This window comes from Orbicella franksi, chromosome 9 (genome assembly GCF_964199315.1).
Source record: "Orbicella franksi chromosome 9, jaOrbFran1.1, whole genome shotgun sequence".
Taxonomy (NCBI): domain Eukaryota; kingdom Metazoa; phylum Cnidaria; class Anthozoa; order Scleractinia; family Merulinidae; genus Orbicella; species Orbicella franksi.
This window is the reverse complement of record NC_138153.1, coordinates 28279767-28307137: the sequence shown is the minus strand read 5'-3', so window position 1 is coordinate 28307137 and position 27371 is coordinate 28279767. Positions and strand designations below refer to the sequence as shown.

The 27371-nt window shown below is 39.4% G+C and overlaps 2 protein-coding genes and 4 non-coding genes across 6 annotated transcripts in view; 1 reads left to right on the top strand and 5 right to left on the bottom strand.

Moving 5' to 3' along the window:
* Positions 1–27371, bottom strand: part of LOC145496509 (small cysteine-rich protein 6-like) — a 53923-nt gene that overhangs the window by 15447 nt on the left and 11105 nt on the right. The gene's annotated exons all lie outside the window — the stretch shown is intronic.
* Trnat-ugu (transfer RNA threonine (anticodon UGU)) lies at positions 500–573 on the bottom strand. The gene has a single exon. It is a non-coding gene; the product is annotated as a tRNA-Thr (tRNA).
* Trnav-cac (transfer RNA valine (anticodon CAC)) lies at positions 4004–4076 on the bottom strand. Its single transcript has one exon. It is a non-coding gene; the product is annotated as a tRNA-Val (tRNA).
* On the bottom strand, positions 4282–4355 carry Trnat-agu (transfer RNA threonine (anticodon AGU)). Its single transcript has one exon. It is a non-coding gene; the product is annotated as a tRNA-Thr (tRNA).
* On the top strand, positions 9547–9618 carry Trnap-ugg (transfer RNA proline (anticodon UGG)). The gene has a single exon. It is a non-coding gene; the product is annotated as a tRNA-Pro (tRNA).
* LOC145496504 (sister chromatid cohesion protein PDS5 homolog A-B-like) lies at positions 21277–27131 on the bottom strand. Its single transcript, XM_081476195.1, has 7 exons — positions 25959–27131; positions 25203–25358; positions 24446–24523; positions 24000–24136; positions 23675–23798; positions 21727–21860; positions 21277–21343 (listed from the first exon to the last, which is right to left on the bottom strand). Exons 1-7 carry the CDS (start codon positions 26157–26159, stop codon positions 21331–21333), a joined length of 843 nt encoding a protein of 280 aa, XP_081332321.1. The 5' UTR covers positions 26160–27131; the 3' UTR covers positions 21277–21330.

Here is a 27371-nt window from a genome sequence, read left to right as displayed (position 1 = left end):
TATAGGAACTTAAATTTTGAAATAAAAATGAGGGGTCCCCATGTTCGTTTAGGAGCAAAAGCACCCTGTTTTTATCCACATAAATCCTTATAATAGCACCATGATTGTAGTCACGATTGCTTGCTAAATTCACGTTTCCGACGATTGCTTTTTGTTCTACACTGAGAATTGGTCCATATTTAGTTTACACAGAGAAATTTATTACTCAATTCAAAAGAACAGAAAAAAATGATAGGTCACCATACTCGTTCGCGAGAAAATGACGATTTACCTCTATGGCGAGGTCCAGCTCTAAACAAAAAGCCGCCATTTTTTAATGCGCGAGCGCTAATCACGCGTGAAATTATGCGCAGTAGGGATGCGCAATGCAATACTGGGGAATGACCTTAACAGTAAATCCATTGCATAACACAACCAAAAAACTCCCAGTTGTACAATATGTGACGCTTCGATGAGCAGTTTTCAAAAGTAATGAGAATTGAAAAGCGCGACATCTCTGAGGCACCGATGGGATGTGAACCCATGACCTCCTGTTTACAAGACAGGCGCTCTAACCAACTGAGCTACGGCGCCCTACATGACATAACAACCTGTTCTATTTTTTTTTTTTTTGCATTATTATTATTTATTTACAGAAGAACCCCGGTAACTCGAACTCGTATAACTCGAATTTCCCGCTAACTAGAACTAAATTTCGTTTCCCTTTATAAAAATTTACCCCGATAACTCGAATTCTGGTCCATGTAACTCACCAGGGATGTCATCCCATTAGCTTTTCTTGTCGTGTAATCGTTAAACACTCAAAACTAATACCACAGCAATTTGATTTTAATTAGTGCAACAGACCGTTCACATATTTGACAGTCATTTCCCGATCTTATGAGTCATACTGGATGCGGTGCCTTTAGCTGTCACTGTACACTGAAGTGCTGAAAAACAAGCAAACTATCAATTATTATCATGGCAAATTGGATATTCAATCGACCCCGATAACTCGAACCCCCGCTAACTCGAACTGTTTTTCGTTTCCCTTCAGAGTTCGCGTTACCGGGGTGTTACTGTGTTTATTTTTTTTATTTTTATTTTTTTTCAAAAACAACAAACAAATAGTAAAAAATATTGTTAATAGTACTAAGTTGGTCACATATCCACTTTCACACTTCGTAATTCGTAGGAGTACTAAGATGGCTCAAGTTGATATAGTTATTTAAAGGTTGATTTTCTTTTTTTACCTGCAAGTAACCGTGAATGATTTTCTATCGAATTATCGTAAGACAGTTCCGTTGGAGTGTAGCTACAGCAGTTAAGTTGTGCGCGCGCGATGTACGACACTTGAAGCGGCGCGCGCTTCTGCAACAAATTTTCACGCGCAACATTGCGCAAGTTTTCAACGAGTTTCTAATTTAAGCTGTTTTACGTTAAATTACTATACTTTGTAGCCTTGAGAGTACTATTTTTTAGTCATTGGAAGTTTATTTGAACGTGTATTCAGTTATTTAAGGCTTTTTCAAGCGTGTACGTGACCCTTGTTTCTAGATCTTTCTAAAAAGTTCTGTGGTGTCGCGAAAGCACACGCGTAGCGCCGCGACAGCCAATTGGCGTCATAAAAGAGTAGTTTTTTCGCTAGCAAGATCCGTTGACGCAAGATCTGTTACTTGACCGCAAGTTAACAAGTTTCTCCAAGTTTATCATTGTTCTGGTGATCAAGGCAGTACCAAGGTAATTATTTTTTACGCTATTTTAGTATTGGATTGCGCATCCCTACTGCGCATAATTTCACGCGTGATTAGCGCGCGCGCATTAAAAATTGGCGGCTCTTTCTTTACAGCTGGACCTCGCCATAGAGGTAAATCGTCATTTTCTCGCAAACGAGTATGGTGACCTGTCATTTTTTTCTGTTGTTTTGAATTGAGTAATAAATTTCTCTGTGTAAAATAAATATGGACCAATACTCAGTGTAGAACAAAAAGCAATCGTGACTACAATCATGGTGCTATTATAAGGATTTATAATGGTAATAGGACTGAGTGGAGTCCAATTCGGTCTGTAATCATACGAGTGATTAACAAAATCGGACGACCGCGAAGCGGGAGTCCGATTTGTTAATCCCGAGCATGATTACGGACTGAATTGGACGACACGATGTCCTGTTACCAATTAATCAAAACTATGACAAAATTCGAGAAACGAACAAACCATCGATTTATCGCTGAACGATTAAACGTCGTTATGAATGCTGAAAAACAGCAGTTTACTCAACAAAGTGCACCCCAACAGCGCGCGCAAAATGACGCGTACTGTCCAGTTACAAGCATGACGCCTGCACTGTCCAATTAAGGTGGCCGAACACAATTTCCGCGCGCGCTCTTGCTAGTGCCATTCAGCACGCGCACAAGGATTACACAAAGCAACCATGGCGTCGATACAACCGCATCATTTTATTTGGTCAATGCCCTCGCTATCTGTGCTTTTGCTTTTTTTCTTCATAATTGAACACAGTGTATTTATGACTTTACTCTTTTATCAAAAATGTATTTGTCAGAAAAGGTAACAGTGCAAAGAACCCAGCAATTCTCAGATTTTCATTTTTACCGAAAGAACCCAGTTAAACGCAGCGCATGCGTAGTAAGACAAAAAATTGCGATTGAATGCGGAATAGCTTTCTTGGAAATACGCCTATTTCTCGAGAACCACTCGTTAGAATTTTACGAAAATTGGCACGAAAATACTTTAGAAAACAAGTAACTAGAATATGGAAAAAAAAAATCAAAAATTGACAGAGGAGATTCTAGATATTCCAGTTCAACTTCTACAAGTGATAATTAAAGATCCCTCTGTTAAACTATTATTAAAATAGTGCTAACTTGTGAGCATTGTTACGATCTTGTTGCATGCAAATGAAAAAGAAAATTTAACGACTAGATTTTCTGCAAACAAACAAAACCGATTTTAAAAGGCCTGTATATATTTATTCATGTTGCCATGGCAACGGCACATACGTCAGCCTAGCTATCAAAAATCCGAAGTTGTATTATTAACTTGCGTGTTGCCAGTTTTGGCCACCAAAGGATCAAGGGTCTTAGAGAAAAAGGAGATTGAAACACAGGTATCAAAACTGTGTTCGGCCGCCTTAATGCTCAAATCCGGCTGCTGATAGCCAATCACGTTCGAGAATTTTGTTATAGTTTTGATTAATATGGGTATAAACGAGGTGCTGTTGCTCCTAAACGAACACGGGGACCCCTCATTTTTATTTCAAAATTTAAGTTCCTATAATATGAACAAACAATAGGCAAAGTTTGACAAAAATCTCAGGGCAGGTTCTATTTCAGTGGAATGACCTTAAGCTTTTAGATAAAGTCAAGTTGTATACGCCATCGTTTTACCGTTATTTGTAAATCGATCTTAAGTTTTCTCCTCTCACTTTTGTAACTTTCGAAGCATGTGAAATGTATTTATATCCTGTTATTTTCGCAAGCTAATTTGTAGTTTATTTGTATCTTTTATTTTAGTTCTCACGGTGTTCATAGAGTTTTTAAAGAATTTTAATAAAGAGCAGTTTGTGAACCGACGTTTAACCAAATCACTGGAGCAATATGGAGCACCTCATGAAAGATGTTTAACATACTCCTTTAATCAGAGAGAGTTCATTGATTTGAGAAAGAAACTGCATGATAGCATTGTTGTTAAAATTAAGAAGTGTGTTTTGTCATTATAGGGGTAATCGCTTTGTTTCTTTGTCTGTTTTTCTGTTTGGCTATTTTTGTGTTCTGATTGTTCCTGTTCCTGTTGATGAAAAAAGGGTGATTAAGCAATTCACTTCTTGATATTCATGATCGTGTGACGTCTATCAATCAAGACGTGCATGTTTTTTTTTCTTTTCTTTTTTTCTTTTCTTTTTCATCTCGTAGTTTGCACCGAGAAAGCAACAAATTTATTTGCGCTCTGCAAACCTAAAACCCTAAAAAAAACTGCAGAAGTCAAATAAAGAAATGAAAAAGAACATCTCCGGCCGGGCTCGAACCGGCGCCCTCCCGCGTGTGAGGCGGACGTGATAACCACTACACTACGGAAACGACGATAAATCAAGTTCGGTCAATGAAGGAGACATTCGCACATTACGTTTTATATACTTCGTTAAATTTATCAGTCGACCCCTTCGTAGACCTTAACAGTAAATCCATTGCATAACACAACCAAAAAAATCCCAGTCGTACAACATGTAAAGCTTCGATGAGCAATTTTCAAAAGTAATGAGAATTAAAAAGTGCGACATCTATAAGGCACCGATGTGATTTGAACCCATGACCTCCTGTTTACTAGACAGGCGCTCTAACCAACTGAGCTACGGCGCCTTACATCAGATAACAACCTGTTCTATTGTTTATTTATCTATTTATTTATTATTTTTCAAAAATAACAAAAGCGTAGTAAAAATTATTGTTTTTTTTTTTTGTTTTTTTTTTTTTATTGCTAAACACACAATTACTTACATTGCCTTACTCTACTCACAACAATAACTAACCTACTTACAATACACTACATTATTGTTATCATCATCATCATTATTATTATTATTATTATTATTATTATTTCTAATGCTTTTACCGTCTTACAAACGTCACTTACAATACATAAAAAAAAAACACCTATTTACAATACTTGGCATTACGTTACTTACTTACAATACACATTGATTGCTTATTATGACAATGTAATTACTTAATTATACAAAAAAACAACAACAACAACAAAACAAACAAAAAAAAGAGAAACAAAGACCTTGCAACTAATTACTACGGGAAACGCCTTAAATGGTGAGAAGGAATTTCCACTTCTGTTGAAATTCCCTTTCGCCATTCGACGTTGCAGCAATATATTTTTCTATCTCGATTTTATCCTGCACTAATGAGATGAAGTCGCTGAAAACGAACATAGTATTATTTAGAGCGTTGATATAAAGAAAATATTTGCCTAGTATTATGAGGTGGTTGAGGGTCAAACGGTGAGTACAAGGACGAGTAATTCCAAATAATACCTCTGGCTCGGAGAGAAGTAAACTCGCGTTACTTACAGTAGAATACCAACTTTGGAACTTATACCAAAAGGAAGACGCTTGCGGACAGCTAATAAACAAATGACGTATGTTTTGACTATCAGAGGGACAGAAAGGGCAGAATGGGGAGGCAACCTTGTTCATTTTGTATAATATACTGTTCGTGGCTAAAATGTTGTGTATAATTTTGTGCTGAAACATTGCCAATTTAACTTCTTTTGTGGCTGTGAAAGGCAGAAGATAAATTTTATTTAGATTCTCTTTTGCGATGCCGTATGATAAGAGTTTTTTTTCTGAAGTGGGAGGTTGAAGATTTTCTAAGGTTAACAGTTTGTCGTATAACATCTTGCACGTTATATTACAGATTGGCGGCGGAGGTGTAGTAGAATCGCCAGAATTAACGTGAAGGAGCTTCTTCCAACTTTGAGGGATCGCAGATAAAAGACTATAATATTGTAAAAAGTTGCAATTTAGCATGTATTTATTGCGCAAGGAAAGGAAAGGCAGGAAGCAATTTTCACGCTCGTCAAAAAGGTCTGAAATTTGCTTTATACCTGCTCGGTGCCAATGAGGTAGATATACCATTTTTTTGTCAATCGTAATGAATTTGTTGTTCCAGATTGTCTGAGACAGTATCTCGGTCTTGCTGTGAGGTGTCGTAGACACGATTTCTTGCCAATGATGAATAATTTGTTTGTAAAATTCAGGAAGATGGCCATTAAGATCAAGAAAGTTGTAGTCATAATTACATTGAAAGATCTCAGTACCGCCGACAGTAGAGAGAAACGATTTTGGAATATACTTCCACGGTGCATCTGAGTCTGAGCACAGCCGTTTTACCCAAGTTAGTTTCAAAGCCTTATCGAAAAGTACAAAATCTTTCATGCCAAGACCGCCATCCGATTTCTTCTTGATGAGGGTTGTCTTTTTTATTTTGGCGGGTTTTTGCTTCCAGATAAAATCGAACACTATTTTATTGACCTCTGTTGCAAAGTTTTTTGGAGTCTCCATAACACTGGAGATGAATACAAGTTTGGAAAGGGCCAACGTTTTAACAATATTTATTCTACCGTATATAGATAAGTCTCTTCGGGACCAGACACTTAAGGTTTTCTTTAGGGATCCTAATTTTTCAAAGAAATTTTTCTTATGAGACAATTCAATATTATAGGTAAAATGCACACCGAGCGTGTAAACGGGATCATCGCTGATTTGGAGGTTGCAAATTGCGTCTTTCCTATGGCGCATGGAGCCAAGCCATAGCATTTCTGATTTTGCCTGATTTATTTTTAGGCCAGAGCATTTTTCAAACAGAGAGAGTAAGTAAAATAAATTAGAAACTGACTGGACATCAGCAAGAAGGGCAGTTGTGTCGTCAGCATACTGTGTGAGCTTGACCTCTTCATTTCCCTGGATATGTATGCCCTTGATGTCTTTTGACCGTTTTATACTTTGGGCAAGAAGCTCCATAGCGATAACAAAGAGTATGCCTGAAAGGGGACAACCCTGACGGACACCGCGTTCTAAGTAGAAGTGTTTAGAGGCAACACCATTGTTAATGACACAACTAGAGATGTCTTTATAGAACACGCTGACCCATTGCCGGAGATTTGGTCCAAAGTTGAAAGATTCAAGGCATTTTTGGATAAAATTCCATTCAATTGAATCAAAAGCTTTCTCGAAATCTAAGAAAACAGCTATACCTGGTATATTTTTAATTTTAGTGAAGTCCATTGTGTCTGCTATTAGTCTGATACTTTCTCCAATGAATCTACTTTTTACGTAGCCGGACTGACAAGGATGTATTACGCTTGGCAAGATCTTTTCCAAGCGAAGAGCGATAGTTTTGGTCGCAATTTTGTAGTCAACATTAAGTAGCGAAACTGGTCTCCAATTTGTTAAATATTCCGCGTTCTTGTTCTTTTTTGGGATTAAAGAGATAATACCTTGTCGTTGAGAGATAGAAAGTGATCCGTGTTGAAATGCATAATTAAAACTTTCCACCATGAATTTACCAACAGCGTTCCAAAAAAAGCGATAGAACTCTGAAGTGAGGCCATCTGTACCTGGTGTTTTATTGCTTTCCATCTTCATAAGCGCTCGTTTACATTCATCGATAGACATAATGCCTTCGCAAATTTTTGCAGTTTCTTCTGACAATACATTTTCCGTATTAAAGAATTCGATAAACTCCGAGCCGTTCGGATTCGTGTTTTTTGATGTATATATCTGTTTAAAAAAGCGCTCTTCCTCTTCAAGAATCTCCCTCGGGTCGGTTAATTTTGCGTGATCATTGACTTTTAAGGCCGTTATATGTTTTTTCCTTTGGTTTGTTTTTTCTAAATTGCAGAAATACTGTTTTTCTCGCCATGTTCATACCAGCGCGCTCTGCTTCGTATAATCGTGCCACGCGTCTTAACGCTTGCTATTTTTGAAAGCTTGGTTTTTACTCTTTCTATTTCGCTCCTTAGGGAATCGCTGTACGCTGTCTGGAGCTTGCACTGCAGCCTGATCATCTCCGACAAAAGGGCAGACTCTTCGTCACGCTTGCTTTTTGCTTTTTTTTTCGAAAATTTTATTGTGAATGCTCTGATTTCCATTTTAATCATTTCCCAGAACAAACCCTTGTCCTCAGTTCTCTGATGCTTTTTGGCGAACTCTGGAATTAAGAAATTCAATAATTCTACATATTTCGTGTCCGACAACAACGAGTTGTTAAATTTCCAGAAGCCTGGCCCACGAGGGGGTTCGTGTTCGGTGAAAGATATAGAGAGCAGGACTGCAGAGTGGTCAGAATAAATATTTGGAATTATTTTGCTCTCGCAAATTCGATTACTCAGTTGATTTGAAATGAAGAGGTGATCTAGTCTACATTGTATTTTCATCGAGGGGTTCGCCCACGTAGGGCCAAATGAGCCCGGGTTTTTGTAGCGCCAGGTATCGAGCAGATTATGCGTTTTAATCAAAGCCTTGAGTTCAATAGTCGATGCTTTTCTAATGTCAACAGGTTTGCCACCTCTTTTGTCTAAAGTGCCGATTACGCAATTAAAATCGCCCCCCAACACAAGATTTTCATTTCCATATTTACCGAGGATATTATTTGAAAGCCCCCTTAGGAATACAACCTGTTGGTTTGGATCGTTTGGTGCATAAACATTAACCAGTACAACTTTAGTATTATCAATAACAATCTCTGCTAAAATATATCTCCCGTGATCATCTGAGGCAATTTTTTCAATGTTTATGTCAAGCCGTGGTTTAAAAAGAATCATAACTCCTCTGCTATGAGAAAATTATTGTTAATAGTACTAAGTTAGTCACCTATCCACTTTCACGCTTGATAATTCCAAGGAATACTAAGATGGTTCAACATGATATGATTATGTAAAGGTTGATTTTCTTTTTTTCCCTGCAAGTAACCGTGAATGATTTTCGATCGAATTATCGTAAGAAAGTTCCGCTGGAGCATCTCATGAAAGATGTTTAACATACTCCTTTAATCAGAGAGAGTTCATGGATTCGAGAAAGAAACTGCATGATAGCATTGTTGTTAAAATTAAGAAGAGTGTTTCTTCATGCATTATAGGGCTAACGGCTTTCTTTCTTTGTCTGTTTTTCTGTTTGGCTATTTTTTTTTTGTTCTGATCAGGAGGGACAACACTGTTTTCATTTTTTACAGACATGTGACCAATCGATCCCAACTGTTCCTGTTAATGAAAAAAATGTTGATTAAGCAATTCACTTGTTGATATTCATGATCATGTGACGTCTGTCAATCAAACCGTACATGTTTTTTTTTTCTTTTTTTCATCTTGTAGCTTACACCGAGAGAGTAACAAGTTCATTTGCGCTCTTGGAATATGTAATTTCTGAAGATTGAGGGACGAATTAGTCAGAAATTTTTATTATTCTGATGGCATGACAGAGAGGCTCGTGGGGTGTCTTGGGACTATTTAGGCTTTTGGCGGGAGAGTTAGGCCATTCCAGGTCAGTCAGTCTTTGTGATCGTCCATATTTCTTATTAAGCTTCTGTTTTAACAGCTTGTGTGTATAATTGCAAATGTTCTACGTTATTGATTTTTGTACTCTTTCCTCGGGGTCTCGTAATGCTTCATTAGATGAGGAATACGTTTCCACTTATTTTTGGCCACATCTTAAGGGTGCGTTTTTAATTATTTTTCGTATCTGGCGTAGCACAGGTTCTGATTGTTAGAACCACTAGTTGTAATTTTTCTGATATAGATTATCTTACTATAGACGGACTACATCTGCATCAGATGACTGACTGCCGCAACCTCAATAAACTATTCACATTGAATGTCTCGTGTGAGTGCCGAGTCAGAATTGCTTTTCTGAAGTGACGGGGAAAACTCCGTTAATATACAGAGTTGGACTGGCAACTACAAGCCAACACAGAACAGGTGTTAACGCCAGCTGATTCAAGGGAGTAGCAGAATAAAAAAGTTGTCTAAACATTTTACTACACGTTTGGCCTGTTGGTCTAGTGGCATGATTCTCGCTTTGGGTGCGAGAGGTCCTGGGTTCGACTCCCGGACAGGCCCTCTGTGAGCCATTTTGTCAAAATATTTTACAAGTTGTAACAGCTTTGATTTTTGTGGCTTTTTTGTCACTGGCTTATTGGATGCAGTGAACTGAACAAACAAACGAAAGAAGAAAAGCGAAGGAAACTAACAGAAGTTTATTCTCACGCGAAAGCTTGGGCATGCGTCGAACCTTGAAAATCTACCTTTAATTTGCCTACCATATACGAGCCTTCTTTGTTGTTAAATGAGCTTGAAAACATCTCCGGCCCAAAGATTCAGAGCGGAAAAACGTAATAAGCATACGCCACGCTCCAAGTTTTAATGCACAAAATAGGGCTAAATGAGGAGAGATTGTTGTTGTGTTGCCCCATAGGGACTAAGAGCTAATTATCATTAGAGGATAAAGTATAAACAGTATTCTGCAATAAATTTCTCAAAAGTTGTAACGACTTGTATATGTTGAAAAAAAGAATCTGTTAGATAATTCACCTAGTTCGACACATATACTGCGCCGTCGGGGCGAATGCAAAGCCCCGACGCGTAAGAGGGCGCGGTGGCCGTGACGCAGCCTTTGGCAGCCTTTTTCTCTTCCCAGTGGTTGCCTTCTCACGTGTAGCAATTCAACTCCCAGATACTTCCAACCGAATGGAATAAAACTAGGCATAAGACCAGAATACGCATCGCAGACCTATTTTTGAAAAAGTTATTTGCCATCGTATTCCCATACAAACGCTGTTCTGACCCTTGGCCTACTGGTCAAGATGGTGTCGAAAACCATGATTGGGCCTATTGGACTCCTGTTAAAGTGGGTAATTAAAGCCAATCAGAAAAAGGCGCGGGAAAGGTGCCTTCAACGGTTTGTATGGAGTTTCTGATTGGTTCACTGCACTGCTTGCGTTTGCTGTCGTGCCCGCTTCTCGACAAAGTAACAACGAATGAGTTAATAGTTCGTTTATTTATAATGTCGTTGCTTGTAATTCAGTAATAGTTGACAAACTGCATAAATATGAGTAAGAATCAAAAAATTAGCTAAGATAAAACTTAGTTCACACCAAAACTAAGCCAAACCTAAGGCAGTGGAACTGTGCAATAATTTTGTTTTTCCAGCAAGGATAAAATCTTTCCTTCTATGTCCGATAAGTTTTACTTTATCATCTCGTTAAAGGGGAAAGGTCACGTTTTGCTAGATCAAAGCCAACTGGCCAGAACAATGGGGTGTATTGAGAACCAAATTCCTCGTTTCTCATTAGTAGGTTAGAGCGAAATCAATTGAGTGACCAATCCAGTCCTCCCCAGGAAACAAAACAGGGTCACTGGTAGATTTACCGATAATTCTTAACGCGCGAAAATCTTGACAACGCTGGTGAAAACATACTGGAAATTTCTAAGGACCCATTCTAAAGTTGCGGAATTAACTGGTCGCCAGTTACTCTTACTTATCCTAGTCTAGCCGAGCTTACAGAGGTGCAGCCAATCAGAATACTGAGAATAGGTCATTTGCGAGTTCCCTTGTGCCTGTTTCAATTTGATTTGCTTGAAATGAACCTGTGGGCGGAAATCATTCTCATATGAATGGTTTCGCACTTAGACTCGTCTTGACACAGAGGCAACCTGGAAATGGCCTATTCATAACACGTCAAAAAGCCCTTTCCCTTACCACTGGTGACCTTGCCCCTTTCACGAACAGAACGTAATTTTTTCCAAAAAGCTTACACGCTTAAATAAAGCACAACCTAGTTACTAAATCTCTAAAGTATGTTTCAGCTCACTGGCCAGCTGAAGCTAACATGAAATACTTGATAATTCAGACGGGATGCATCCCATCAAATAGTTTAAAGCCCGTGATGTGTTAAATTGTGTACGCCAATACTTAGAAATCTCCTAAAACGAGAGTTTTAACTGGCAGCAGCAACAATGCAAAAATTAAAACTACAAGGATGGACGAGAGCGTCAGTTCAGTTCCCCTTCGTATCTACACCCTCCCCCCTTACCCCAGTAACCCTCGTCTCCCTCCTCTGTATCCCTGTATCCCCTCCAGTTCGTCAACCGTCTTTTCCCTTTACTTGCTTCTGCTACAACTCGGCTTTCCTGCATGTTAGTTCGGAGATATTTTGCAGACTCGATTATTTCCTATATGGATGTATTGTCCACACGAGAGGTCGCATTGTCAAGAGTACTGAAGATTCCCGACTCCAGTGGACCAATGAAAGTTCCTTACGAATTCGTCCCGAAGACGGCAGCGCGACCTTCACATCACCTTCATTTAGCGAGAAGTCGTCGTGTCTCGTAGCAACGCCGTTGGGAACGGCAACGGGCTCAATTGAGTCAGAGAGGACCGTCAAGGAAGTAAAGACGGCCAGAAACCAGTTCCCAGGATGCAACACGTCAGACTTCATTCTGAGCGCTAACTTGAAGTAGAGCGCTCACAAGAGGCACAGCTATGTACAACAGCAATATTAGTGGCTTGGAGTCTAACGTAAGGATTTGAATTCTTGGTTTCTATGTACAGTGACTCTTTCATTATCATTATCATTCTCTGTTTTATCTTCTCTTGCTGCCCTTCCTTTTCACCTAAATCAGAATGAAGAGCAAAACAATAAAAGAAGATTAGACTAGATTACCAGCCCCTGTTCGGGAAAGGAGCCCACGCGCATATCCCCGAATTCACTTCTCGGGGAGGAAAGCAGACCGGACTCCAGAGAAGAGCCTAAACTTAGGCCTCCTGGAAATTTGCTATACAAGTTTGTTACAATACAGTGGAGTCATGCGTTCACAACCATGCCACGGACCCCAGTTTTAGGCACCCAGAAGACAAGAATGAGAACAACAACAAGAAGACGCCAACAGTGATCAAACAACAATAACCGACAAGCAGAGAAGAAACAAAAACAGCAAGGCAACAGCAAGGAAACGAAAACACTGAAGAACTACAAAATAACATCAAAACAACAAAAACAAAAATAACATTGGAAAACTGTCATTTTCACATGAACCAAGTGAAATGCCCTCTTGTAAATACCAGCACAAATAAAACCAAATACAATACAATACCATACAATACAATGCAATGCAATGCAATACAATACAATGCAATGCAATGCAATGCAATGCAATGCAATGCAATGCAATGCAATACAATAAAATACAATATAGAACAATACAATTGATGAGATTTCTTGAACTCGTTAATTGTCCTCATATTCAATCAAAATCTTTTAGTTAATTGTAATCTACTTCAGACCAAAAGGGTTTATACATAAATTCTCCCAAGTGGTACCATAAGAAATAAATGCACACGAGTACAGAGAATATATATGCTGACGTAGTGTCGTCGGAAATACGTACAACCAATGCTGGCTCTTTTCGTTTCGTTGGCGACGCAGCCGACACTTTACTCTTTTTCCCTGGACTAGGTTTTGATTCAGCGGTATCTTTCTGTAAAAACAAAACCACAGACCTTTGTCAACATGAAGGCATTGAGAGCTGCTGCAGAAACAACGAAAACGCATGATTTGCTACAGGACAATTCTCAGAAAGAGGAAACTAACCTTTCTTTTCAGCTTACTGGGACTTTTGTCCGCCTGGAAACACAAACAAAGCATTAGTGCAAATTAAAACTTAACCATAAATATTCCTGCTCTCAACCAGTCACCATGAAGTAATTTTCTCAGGGAACGATTTGAAAAGACACAAATAAGAACCTTGATTAAGTGCAGGGCTGTGATTAAGTTTTGAGTCGCCTCTAGCTTTGTTCTCCACACCCGTAGCAAACTTGTTTCTTTGTGGATGAATTCTTTCAACAACAGGCAATTTCATCCGTAACATTAAGGAAAAATCAAGCATACTGAGCCGTACCAGGTGTTACGGGTTATGGCCCTTAATGACAGCCCCGATAGTGGTAATTTAGGTCTAGCATTTTCGACAACGAATGTATTGATAAATATTGTATCAGCAAAGAATATTTTAACTGTAAGATTAAGGAAAGAGCAACACAGATGAAACAGGTAACGAGGAAGGTTATGTGACTTACTAACAATAAACACTCAGATATCAACTAGCAATACATACTATTCCATTGACTTGGCCTCCTGATTTGGTTTTGGGACTCTGGTTTGAAATTTGTCTGGATATGGGAGAGGAAAGCAAACAGTTATCAAATCATTGAGTCATATAACTGAAGAAATCATGAAAGAAAGTTATTTCTTTGACATTACATCTCAAAATCATTGGTCACTGCATCTTCCATGATCACACACAGGACTTAAAAAGAAGGCGAAATTAAACTTGGAGCGGGAAGTTTTGGCAGAAATGTGATGAAAATACTTGTGATTCTGAGGCCATGCCTAAAAACTAAAATACTTATTTCACTCTTAAAACTGAACGCCTTCTTTCAGTAATGTTGCAAAATTGAACGATGTAAGAAACAAAGTGTGAACGAAGTAATTTGAAAAACAAACTTTGGTTCCCGAAAAAATTCTGAATTGCTTAAAATCCACCAGTCAGAAAGCTGATACCCTAAATGATAATGTTAGGCGCGAAAAGCCTTATCACTGTTCTTGTGAATTAGTTACTTATCTTAAATTTAAAATTTAAAAAACTATTCCAAACGGTCACTTCTGAGTATGAATGTCGAAATATACGAAAAGTCAAGTTAAACGACACAGTTTTATTTTTGTTTTATTGTCACGTTTATCATCACAGTTTGTGTGTTATTTCTTTTTTATTTATTTATTTATTTAATTGCAAAAACACATAATTACTTACATTGTACTTAAGCTACTTACAACAAAACGGCACAATACTTACTCTACTTACAATACAACACAATACAATACAATATTTTTAGTCGACTATTTACACTATTTACCATGCGTTACTTACTTACATGTGTGTTATTTCTTGTTAAGCTATGATGGCGAAAGAAAAAGAGTATTTATGATGACGTCAGGGTGACGTCATGCTGCTCAATAACATCTCTACCAATCAGAGTGTCTGTTTATGATTACCTTGCACTGAGAGGTTTCTTGGGCGACTCCAAACTGGAGGTACCGCTGTCCGGCGCGGGCTCATCTTCTGGCAGATTGTCTAATTCGGAACCCAGTCTTCTTATTGCCCGCGCTTTTCGGGGACTGTTTGTTAGAGAAGAATAAACATGACATATCTGATGGACGTAGCAAAGAAAACGTAAAGCGTGTGGTTCTGTGCTGTGCCTTACCTCGTAAGTCCTTTGATAAGCATTGAGTTTATCGTTGTCTGATGTTTGAGGGGCTTATTTTTAAAGTACGGTTATTTCGAGAAATTTAGCGCTTAAAAACTGGTCGGACTTGTATTTTGAAGTGAGTTTGAATGTGAAACATTTTTTTGGTAAACATTAAAATACTGTATTGAATATTACGAAGTGAACACAAAACAAGTTATAATAATAAAACATCAAAATCTCTGAACACACCCAGAAGGCATGAAATACGAAACACCTTAAGTACGGGCGGTTTCAAAATCGGAAGAAATTGCCTTGTTCTCTAAGAGCTCAATGCTAAGGTAAGTGACAGTCGCATAACTATTAAAGCAGAAACACAATGAAGCTGGAATGAGACCCAAAGGGGTTCATATCGCTCGAACTTATCCCAGTTACCCTAGCACAAAACGACTAAGAGTATTCATCCAAAAACACCAAAACCATACAATAATTTTGTTCATCAACCACCCTCCGTCCTGTAAAAAATCGCTAGGTCGACAATGCGGCACCACACTTTCAAAATACACTCACCTTGGCGAGGACTTGGTAACCGAAGACAACTTCTCCGCTGACACAAAGGGTGAGCGCTTCTCAAGACTTTTCGAAGGTGATGGTGCCTTCTTTGCTTGAGGTTCTTTATCTTTACGTTTCTTTGCTGAGTTCAGTTCCTTGCCTGACTTCTTGTCCTCACACTTAGTATCTTTTAATCACTTAGTGATTCCTTTCTTGATTTCTTTGAAGCGGATTTTTCAGACGATTTAGGGGGTCTCCCTCTTTTTCTAAAGAAAAGCGGTAAAAGTAACCCTCTGAATGAACTAAGTTAGTAACATTAGTTACGTGTGTGAAACGTTAATGCGTACAGTCAAACTACCCCTCAACGACCAACTTGAGGACAGAAGGAGGTGGCCGTTATAGAGACGTGGTCGCTATCACGAGGTAGGGATGTAATATAACACGGTTGTTTTTTCGGGACTGCAACACTATTACCATTAAAAAATGCTTACTGGGGCATATCAATACGTAACGCAATGAAAATATATCAATAATAAAAAACCAAACAGACACAAAGACCAACGACGCGCGGTATGGATCATGTTTCGTGACCCTTAACAACAAAACATGGGGTTTTGTATACACCACTCGTCAGTCGTTGATTACCTGGCCGCTTTCGAGAGGCTATTTCAGCAGTTGGGACGACTTCTAGTGGCTCTTGCCGTTGTGGAGAGGTGGCCGTGGTAGATTATAATAAGAGTGAATGTATGAACCGTCCGCCGGGACCAAAAAAGTGGTCGCCGTTAGTGAAGGTTCCACAGTTGTGAACACACGTATCCACGTTCTCCTGAATTGTAATAGCCTGCCCTCTTTTCTCTTTATTCATGCTAGGCTGGCTGTTGTTTTGGGTTAGTCTGTACAGAGTGACAAAGTTGTCTGCTCCACTTGTGGTAACGTAACCTGATTGTACAATAAGTGCATGCTCGTTCTTCTCACCTTGGAGATGGCTGCTCATCAGCCGGACTAGCAAACTCACTTTCTGCAGTCTCGGAGGACGATTCGTTTATTTCTGCGTGGATTTCTTTTACTTTCTCCTTGAAAGCATTCCTAGCAGTTTTTGAGCTTCTAAAAAGCAACAACGATAGCAACAAATCTAGTTTTTCTAAGAAACATAGCAAGACCTTGCTACGCGCACGTAACTTAAACACAAGCAACTTGCATTTCCGTATGTAGACTCGTAGTAGTAACTAAAGATGTTAAAAGCTCTATGGCTGAACAATTAATAGGTTATCGCCCCAGCTTATTTCCAGTTTGTGCAACATAAAACATCAGCAGTGTTAATACTCCCCTCCCCCTTGCAAGATGGGGTGTCAGCCCACTGCATCTTACTCCAAGTATTTTGCCAGGTAGCCCCACTACGTAGCCTCCCAACCAGACGCTCTTAGGGCTCGTCAAGCGTTCCCTCCCCACGAAGATTGGGGAGGACGATTACGTGACGATCCCAAACAGCGTCTGCGTACGGTAGGAGGCTATTTGCCAGATTGCTCAAACAATTCAAAGGCAATCATATATAATCCTGGGTAGAGAGGTCATCAAGTACTCTGAGAGAGTAACTTGTCTTGCATGTGGGCTAATGAAGCAACATTTTTGGCTATTTTGGTGTAATGATTAGCCCATATTACAGCAGATATTTAATCTAATCAAAAACAAATATGAGTTTGTACACAAGGAAGAAACCAATTTCCTCTTATACTGTAAGTCTACTCTTGGCAAGAGAGATATTTCAACAAACATTGTTTACCGATGCCCTGAAAGAATGAAACAGCTCGTACCAGTTAAATGCCACAATAACACCAGTTTCCTAGTTTCCCTTACTTGTTTTGTGCCTTTCCTTGAGTTTTCTTATCACTCTTTGCAGAAGTTCTTGACGATGTCTTCGAAGGTGTTGACTTCGATTCTGCCGCTCCTCCTTTCCTCGGTCCCTAAGATACAAATCACAATAAACTACAAGGTACAGTAGAGTGGAGACTACAGGAAAACAACTATGGGGCAGAGGGAGTAGGTTCAGGTGGGGGGGACTGAAAAATGGTAAATCGAGCACATTTTCTTGAGTTCTTAGTCTCAAAGCGTTCCCACAGAGTTCTACAGCATAGACGCGGCCGGTAAACTTGCCCCACGCTTCCCTTCTCCCAAAAGTTAATTATGAAAAAAAAAAAAGAAAAAAAGAAAAAAAAAAACAGTTATAAGTTTTCACAGGTCTTACCTTTGAAGAGGTAAACTGAAATCCCTTTGGCAGATAACTCTTGGAGTTAGGACTACCTACCTAGAAATTACAATTAGACGATACTTTAACACTTGAAGGACATAAGAAGAGCTTCTCAGAGTCTGTGCACTCTTAGAGGTGAGAGAAAGCATCAAAGCAATTTCATGAAAGTAAAAAAAATTAATAAGTGAAATGAAAGCGATTTTCAATAATGTACAACGCAACTGTTTTTGTCTAAGTTCGGTTAATGTTTTTTTTTTTGCTGGCAACTGCTTCGTACTTCGAAACAATATCTCCAGGCCAGTTGATGATCAGTTTCGTTATTCTCCTCACCTGTCCGCTTGATATGGTTTGGATGTTGTGAGGAGAAATGAATTGTAGATCGTTTGAAGTGGACTGGTTACAGTGCTACTCACCGTACCGTTGATACATGAGATAGTTTTTGATTCAATATTGACATGTTTTAAAACTTTCTGAAAACTTTTTGCTGGCTTCTGTTTGAACCCGCCAATCAAAATATGGGAACTGTCGAGGGCGGAGATGTTTAAGTGTTTAATTCATCTTCACACTCATGAGAATTTCAGAAGTCACAACCTGCGAACGTTTGAAACCAGCGGAGAGTTGTCGCAGTTTGATTGGCCATTTGAAATGGAAGCCATCGGAAGTTGTCAAAAAGATGTCACAGAATTGTCAAAAATTAATCAAAAACTTTCATAGGTGGCAACGTTAGGGCGCGTAGCACTGTAAGCACTAACATTCCACTCAAAGAGTTTGTTCCTTTTTGTCAAATAAATATCACTGCAAAGGACTTTTCATGCACGCAGATCTTACTAGATGATCTTTTGGCGACAACAAATGTTACAAAATCGCAATATCAAGTGTCGTGAAATGATGCCCTTCTAAAATGTTCAATTATGTTGCTGCAAAAAATTGCATGTTAAAACAAAGTTGTTACAGCAACAGAAAAGAACACCAAAGTTCCACAAATTCTGACCTCTGAAGGAACAAAGAACCTTTTAGGTAAAACAGGGTTGCCTGGAAATTCTTTTAACACGAAGTTATGAACCTACAGGAGCTGAAATGTTAAAGATTAGTGAAAATGTCACAATGAATTACCACAGCAACAGGAATGAACCAAATTTTTGTCATAGCTTCTCACGCAACGGACCACAACATTGAACAGAGTACTGCGTGACAGCCAATTAAATGGTATAAGGACACTGACTTGCCAGTACAAAGTGTAATAATCAGTACCTTGTTTGTGAGAAGTCCCAGAGTCAGATCACAAACGGTGTAAAGATTCTGTTTGAAAATACGACGACAGTAACAGAGATTAAACAGAACAATAATAATAACAACAACAACAACAACAACAACAAAAGCAAAACTACCAAATATAACTTCATAAAAGTAACACCATCCTTCTGAAGGTATTTCCTCGTACCTCGAGCCCTTGCTACTTAAACTGCGTAAGCTTGACTAGCCTGCGAACAGGCTCCCGGTGAGCCCGAACGAAGCGAGGATCCCCGCCCCGATCGCTTTGCTCTCCGAATTCTTCTGTTTCGCGCTCGCCGAATTTTTTTTCCGTCCTCGCCAGGAGCCTGTTCGCAGGCTAAAGCTTGACGGAACAAGCGACTCTCGAGAGTTCCGTCACAGGATCATCGATTTTGATCAGTATTAAAAACAATAAAGGTGGTCGGAAGTAAAACATCAGGGACTTGATTGAGCCCCGTTTTGTCAGCCTGGCATGCGCAATTCAACCGGGAAGATCGATATTTTCCGACATCTAATTGAATCTTTCCACCCACTTCCCGACTGCTAGTCAAGGGGAATGAAAACTCTGGGAACGATAATGCTTGTGTCATGATACGTAAGTTATTTTTACGATGTCATGGCTCTTTAACGGAGCAAAATCTTAGGCCCTGTCCACACTACGCCGTTTTCGCTCTGAAAACGCATCAAATGTTTTCCATCCACACTACGCCGGAGAAATCTGAAAACGCAACAATCACTGACCGGTCATTTTAGATTTGTGTTTGAAGAAAACTCAGTCAGGAAAATCACATGATTATCGAGATGTCAACGTGTTCGAAAAGCTCCCTTTTCAAAATGTTGTTTCATCTACACTAAAGCGCAAAGCCGGCGTTTTCCAAAAGCTCTGTTTTCGTGATGGATTAGTCTGGACGGTAGGCCTAACCGTAGAAATAAAGCTGCGTCTTGTGTGGACGGCGTAGTGTGAACGGGGCCTTACATTGGTAGAGATCTACTAGCAAAACTGTAGACAGTTTTCTCTAAATCAGAACTGATCACTCAGACTAATCGTATCTTTGAACTTTACCTTGTTCACTTCTTCGTCATCTGGTGCCTAGACATCTTTAGTTTCTTTAACGTTTTCTACCAGTTTTTTGAGGAAGCTGTAATTATCTGCTTTGGCTAAAATCGGCTCCATGAATAACCAAAGGTAACTAAAGCATGGGAGGATAACAATTGATTCAAGCTGAAGCAACTGAAACAAGCTAGAAAGCACTGATTGAGATGATCTGACTAAACCCAGGGGTTTTAGCAGGAGGGTGGCAGGTTTTGACAGGTGGGCGAAACTGTTTGAACTGAACTTCTTTATAAGAAAAACTTTCCGCTAGCTGGTCAAACCAGGTGAGGAAAATCGTTCTCACAGCCGGTTAGTTTGCCCCATGCCCAGCCCTTAATGAAACCCCTGTAAACCAACATTCACACAACTTTTTTACACTATGAAGAGTTTACACAGCATTTGGTTTTAATCTTGTTTGAGTGTGTTGGAGGAGGGTTGCCTTTATCCGGGACGGGGGTGGGGAGAGCTTTAGTTCAGACCTGGCTTAAATCATGGGGGGGGACTAAGGGCTTATGACTAGGGGAGACTGAAACAAGACCCCTCGTTCTATTTCACTTGTGCTCGCGTTCAAGCATTACAAAGTGTATAAACATCACATAATTGAACGCAGCAATGATGGGAAATATTTCTCACTCTCTGAACTGTACTAGAGTCTCATGATCATCTTGTTTGAAGTCTGGATGATGAGCCAGCATGTGGATAACACAGGGCAGAGCGTACTCTGGCAAAATAGAGTGTGAACAAGCTGAAATAAAACAAAGAAAGAACATAACTAACTTGTAAAGCCTTGAGCAGGAGAAAGATGTGTTTTAGTAGTTGTACTTCACTATATTCCAGAACAAGTTCCGTATTTTTTTAGGGCAAGATAACTGGAACCATTTTTTTCTCCTGTGAGGGCTACCTAGTTCACGCGGGATATTTTGATGTGTCCCGCAAGGTTATGGTGCTCTTTACGCCATGGAATAAATCCTTTATTGACCAAGCCGTTTCTCTTGTTCCGTCTTTAGGTATGAACGTCACCATTTTCGCATTCCGTAAATGCGCAGAAAATAAATACAATTTGGGCAACATCCCGCCATCTGGACCTTATTCTTGGTCAGTAACCCATGCATTAAACTTGAATTTAGCTGCTCAGAGCTAAGTCAGTGGAAATTGGCATCAGAAGTAGGCTGTTTGGTGTTCATCTAGCAGCAAACATGGAACTTAGTCATGTTTACTCAGTTGCCAGTTTAGATTTATAACATTGGGCTTTGAGCGTAAACTCTTTCTTCGTAAATTAGGCAACCTCAGCCTGCCTGCGTCTGTTTAACTCACCTTGAGCTGCAGAGTGTTGCTTTAAATAATCTCGCCTGGTCTTGACATTCTTTGTAATCATTTGTCTAACCTGCAAAGCACGTTGTTTGAAACAAAGTCGAGTTCAGTCCAAACACCACAGCATAGTAATGACCCTACGGTATTTTGAAGATAGTTCTATATTCCTATCATCTGTCTGCTATGAAAATGCTTTACTCCATTATGAGATATTTGTTTTGGATCATTCTTCAGAATTAAAGGCATACACAGTGTCACTTGCAGCAAATTTCCAATTCCCAGTAGTCGCTAATTGCTAACTTCTCCCTACTTTTTAAAACAATTTTCAAAAAAAATAAGTGTTTGATCCTCTGAAAAACTCAAGTCTTGATGAAAACCCAGATTTCCCCAAGATTCATTACAAAACATGAATGAAAATCTGTAATGAGAATTTGGATGTGAATCTTGTTCTTTAACTGGTTCTTTCTTTCTTTGACAGGTTCTGGTGCTGCCAGTGCAAATATCCCCAGATATTCCAAGGGAAGTTTCAGTAAATCTTCAGCTTTGTGAAGCTTTTTTGTAAACTTGTCCCGAACTTCGTAACAAGAGTCCTAAAAAAACTATCTGAAAAAAAGCCCTCTCAGTTTATCCACGACCATTGCATGTCCTCTTTCTCTTTTGATCACCAGAATAATCAAGGTCAAGGTAAGTTTAGCCTGCGTTGCAACCGGACGTGTCACAAAATCCCCGGTTTAGACTGTCTGCAGGCTAGGTAAGTTTTATCAGCTGAAAAAAGAAAAGTCTTCTCAGCCAAAGCCAAAGGGTAACGCTGATAGAATTTACCATAGCATACGTAGCAAGTGTCCTCACAGGAGTGGAGAGTTTTCCGCATTCTGGCTGTGGGAAAATTAAGGCGAGAGAGCATGGTGGGGATGGGAAGAACAGCAACCTTGGATGGAAGAGTAATAGTGTTCTATTAACATTCCGTTGTTTTGAAGAGGAACTATTTTAGTGTGAGTCAATGACTAATGTAACGTTTAGCAGAAAACCATCAAAGATGTTAGCAGGATGTCTATTGTGCATCAACTTGACAAATTACTCTCCAGTCTGCTAGTAGACTAGTCAATAGTCTGCTGGAAGATTAGAGAATAACCTGGTAGTAGATTAGTCTTTTCCTGTGGTATACAATATAACAGTATGAGTAGACTGTTGGCTCTTAGCCTGCGAGATAGTAACTGCAACTGAAAAGACTCACTAATGGTTATGGGGCAAACAGGGAGTCGCCAAGCAGAGTGAAGCAAGGCCGCACAGCACAAGTATCTCTCCGCTCTTCAGAGATTTCCCAGAACTATGGAGTTTGTTCAGCTACATCCTGAGGGTCTGATGACAGACTACTTGCAAGATTGTTTGTACACACATTGGCGCCTTCCTTATGCCTTGCTCAGGAGTATACACAGCACACAGAAATGTAACCCAAAGAAACTGAAGTTATTCCTTTGTCTAATCCACCTTTATAAAATTACCAACTTAGAACCAAAAGCTCACAATATGCACCAGAGAACAGAACTAACAATTTGTAGGTCACAGGTCTCAGCCAGTCCAGGCAATTCTGACCACTGGTTGACGCTTTTTGATAGTGGACAAACCTGTAAGTTCACCTCCTCAGTTGGTTTTTGAACATAGTCAAGTGGTCTACCTCCTGTCAGTTGGGATTTTGAACCTTGTAATGTTAAATTTGAAATATGTGTTTATTTTTGAATGTTTGGCTCCGTAAGCACTTGTGCTAAATCAGTTACAGAGGTTAAAAAAAAATTGTGTCTAAGACACTAGGTAATTACTTGACTCTGTTCCCGTCGGGATTCTTCTCAGTCAGACCAGCTGTCCTCAACTTAACTACTCGATAGACCAATTTTGATATATTAAAATTCAGCCTAACACAATAGACGTTAGCACGAGGCTCTGGGGAATAAACTCCTCTAACTCTGTAGTTATTCCCCAGAGCCTCGTACTGAGGTCTATTGTTTTTAGGCTGAATTTCAATATATCAAAATTGGTCAATTCAAGGGAGAGATTTCAGTGTACATGTCACTGTTCATTATCATAAGTCAGCACTTGGTTGACTGTAATCTTTTCAAAATGCCGTTTGTTTTCATAGACACATCAATTGCATTCAATTGAACATTCAAGTCTTCATTCAAAGATACATCAGATAACATCATGCGTCACAAACAAACCAAACTACAGGTCGATAACTTCGCATCTGGTACAGCTGCTCGCACAAGCATGCCTTGAATGAGGTAAAAAATTCTTCAGCTCTTTCTCTAAAGTAAAACAGCATTTACCTTATCTTGTCACAATTACGTGAGATATCACTAAGGGTCTTATTATACACAGTTCAAAACATCATACTCTTGCATCACCTTACCTGCATAACCAGTGAGAGTCGCTGAAAGTTCTCCAGCGTTATACACTCAATATAATGAGGTTCTTGAGCAATCTTGATGATTCCACAAGCTGCAGCTAGACGAAGTCTTAAACAATCAGCCGAACTTAAATGGGAAGAAAATTGAGTTACTACAATTAGTCCTCTTCACTTCGTTACACTGTAATAGCAAGGGTTTGACTTAGAACAAGACAAAGATTGCTTGACTTTGTTTCAAGGCTATATGCAATCCAAAAATTGTACATTTTCTCCTGTAATTTTTCACACATTCCATGACAACTAATGCAAGTTACAAGCAAGCATCTACCTTACACATTCCTGCTGTTGCAGATCCCCTTTATGAGCAAGCACACTGTCTAACAATCTGAGCACTGGCTGAGCTGAAGGCTTGTGGTTGACTTCCCGGCCCCTCAACCACTTCACTAGTAGATGTATACCTTTGATCTAATAAAGAGTGTGAAAGCAAACAGCATTATAAGAGTAAAGTAGCTTTTGCATTACAAAGTCTTACATTTTTAACAATGAGACGTGGTCTCCTTAGTCTTAAAACTGCCATAGTTATGTCATATGGAGTATCCAGGGCTGTCATTAAGGGCCATAACCCGTAACACCTTGATGTTACAGGTGAACTTGCCAGTTGTTGATACAATTCGAGAACGCACAGAGTAACAAGTTTGTTGCGCGTGTGAAGATCAAGGCAATGGGTGACTCAAAACTTAACGATAGCCCTAGAATCATATCTTCCATGCCCGCCTTTGCCTGTGTTTCTTGGGTAACATCTCTGACTTCACACCACGCACTTTCACTTTCATCAGAACTGACTGCCTCTCCCTATCCCGGACGAAAACAGGTCGACAACAGGTTACCTAGCTTCTCATTTCAGTATTACTCTATTGTCAAACAGAGAAGTTATAATAATAAATACAATTTTCATCTAACGGAAATATATACACCTGGTTTCCTAAGTTGGTGCAGTAGACTTACAAGCGGACAAAGAAATCTTCAAAAGTTTTTTCAAAGCCCTTAAGGATTGTTTGGTAATGGAAATCAAAGTTGCCAGTGATGAAGTATTTATTCTTCATGATTGCCACAGGCATTAGTTTTAAAATAAAAAAAGAATAATAAAAATAGCATTTGACTGACCAAATAACTACAAAAATCTCTAAAATGTAGTAGCGGCCTCCTGCAGCCTCCCCTTACAGCTATCCTTTCCACCCATACATTTAGGAGACTGATACGTTTTCAATAAATTTACCTTCTTTAAGGAAATCACACTGACTTGAAATGTTTCTTGCGACCCTCGATGGTATTTAAATTAATGGTGATGTAATTTCAATTTTCCCTGACTTTAATTCAAAATGTCAATTTGCCCTGACTCAAAGCAAAATTCATTGACCTTTCCCTGACCTTAAAGAATTTTGTTTCCTGACCATTTCCTGACCTGTGGCAAGCCTGTTCTTCACTGCAACTACTTGAATATCAAGACATCAATGTTGATGTGCTGACTTACCCTGTCCTTCATCAGTAGTTCTTTGACTACAAAATCTCGCACAATGGCAGATCTCTGAGTCTCAAACAGGGTTGGTGCCAAAAGTGCAATCTCACCAAGAGCTGTTAGTGTTGTTAGCAGAAGAGGACAATCATAGCTCAAGGAACTTACAAGGTTCTGAAAAAAAATGTGCAGTACTTTATGATCACTAACAGAAAGTCAACCTCAACTTATGGACATCTCATTGTTATGCTATATAGCCATTTTACTTTACAACATGCAATGTTAGGCCAAACATACTGTAAAGCGCACAAATTATTTTATAAATGTCATTCACCTAAGAAACACAGCAGAGATCTGATAAACCTTTTACACAATGTTTAAGCATCAAGATCAAATAAGAATTAATTTTGTGGTTTTTGAGATCAAACACAAACCAGTCAATCTGAAGACAAAAAACACCCAGAGCAAATGCAAAAAAAAAAGAAACAAAAAAACTTACACTTGAACTTACTCCTAATAATCCCAGGGCTAAAAAAAAACCTGTGAATTCCATCTTACCCTTGGGACATGTAGCTCTCAAATTTTGCTTGGCTTGGTCAAGTCTTATTAGTTTGCTCTTTTAATGTTGTAGTTGGTAAATGACTTGCCTGATCACTCGCCCATTAAGCAAGTGGGAATGAAAAGTTACTTGTCCCAGATGACCAAATTAATGACACTTTTTTCGAGCCCTGAATCCCCCTGCAAGAACTTCACAGGTAGGATTACAATACTTACTGCAAAGACACGATCAAAAGGCTGAGAGGAAGCAGTGGAAATCTTTGCCATGGATCTCAGTGAGTGCTTGGCTTGACATGGAGTTCTTTGACTGCTAATTTGGACAGGACTGGGTGATAGTAACTGGTAGACGGAAAAAAACGAAAACAAAAACATGGGTTTGAAAAAAAAATGTAAATGCAAATTTAATGCCAAACACATTGAGTGCTTGCGCAATCACCCGAGCCAGAGGTTCATGATAAAGTGCTTGACAGTAATCCGGATCGCATTGGAATTTGGAAATGTCGGTTTTTAAGGAGAGGGGAAAACCGGAGTACCCGGAGAAAAACCTCTCGGAGCAAGGAAGAGAACCAACAACAAACTCAACCCCACATATGACGTCGGGTCCGGGAATCGAACCCGGGACACATTGGTGGGAGGCGAGCGCTCTCACCACTGCGTCACCACGGGTTTTATTAAGGGCCATGCACCTCATCTACACAACTTTTTCGATAGACGGTAGTTATAGCCAGTGGCATGAGCAGCAATTCAGCTGTTCACAGTAGGTGCTTAAGTACCATATACTAAACTCACTTTGCTAACGATTTGTTTACTTTTTCAATGCCATCTCCAGTCAAGGCAAGCTCACCTCAGCTTCTTTCAAATGGTAAGCAAATGAGTAAATTTTACAATTTTCACAAAACTGATAAAAAATTTTAAGAGATTTTAGTTTCAGGCCGGGGTGAGAAATTCTCGCCCATATCAACTTTCTTTTCTCTCGTAAGTTCTCGCGCGTTTAGAGATGCGCCACACTCGCGTTTTAGGTGCGGGGATCCCAACCAATGCTTACCTAATTTTTAAAGATGCTACTTTTAGCCAAAGCCCAAATCTGCACACGTGTATTTATCTTGTGGAAGTCTATTGATTTCGACAGTGCTTGGGTAAGAGATTCTCGCCCATATCAACTTTCTTTTCTCTAGTAAGTTCTCGCGCGTTAGGAGATGCGCCACACTCGCGGTTTTGGTGTCGGGATCTCAAACTATGCTTACTGGACCTTTTAAAGGTGCTAGATTTGACCCTTTCTCAAATCTACACACGAGTATTTCACTTGTGGTAGTCTGTCGCTTTAGACAATTCTTGGGTTGGAGATTCTCGGTCATTTATATATTTTTTTCCTCTCGCGTGTTTCCGCGCGTTTAGAGATGCGCTACACTCGCGATTTCGGTGTCGGCATCTCAAACTATGCTTACCTAACTTTTTATAGATGCTACTTTTAGCTCTTCTCCAAATCTACACACGTGTATTTAACTTGTGGAAGTCTATCGATTTGGACAGCGTTTGGCTTGGAGATTCTCGCGCATATCAACTTTCTTTGCTTTAGTAAGTTCTCGCGCATTTAGAGATGCGCCACACTCGAGTTTTAGGTGCGGGGAT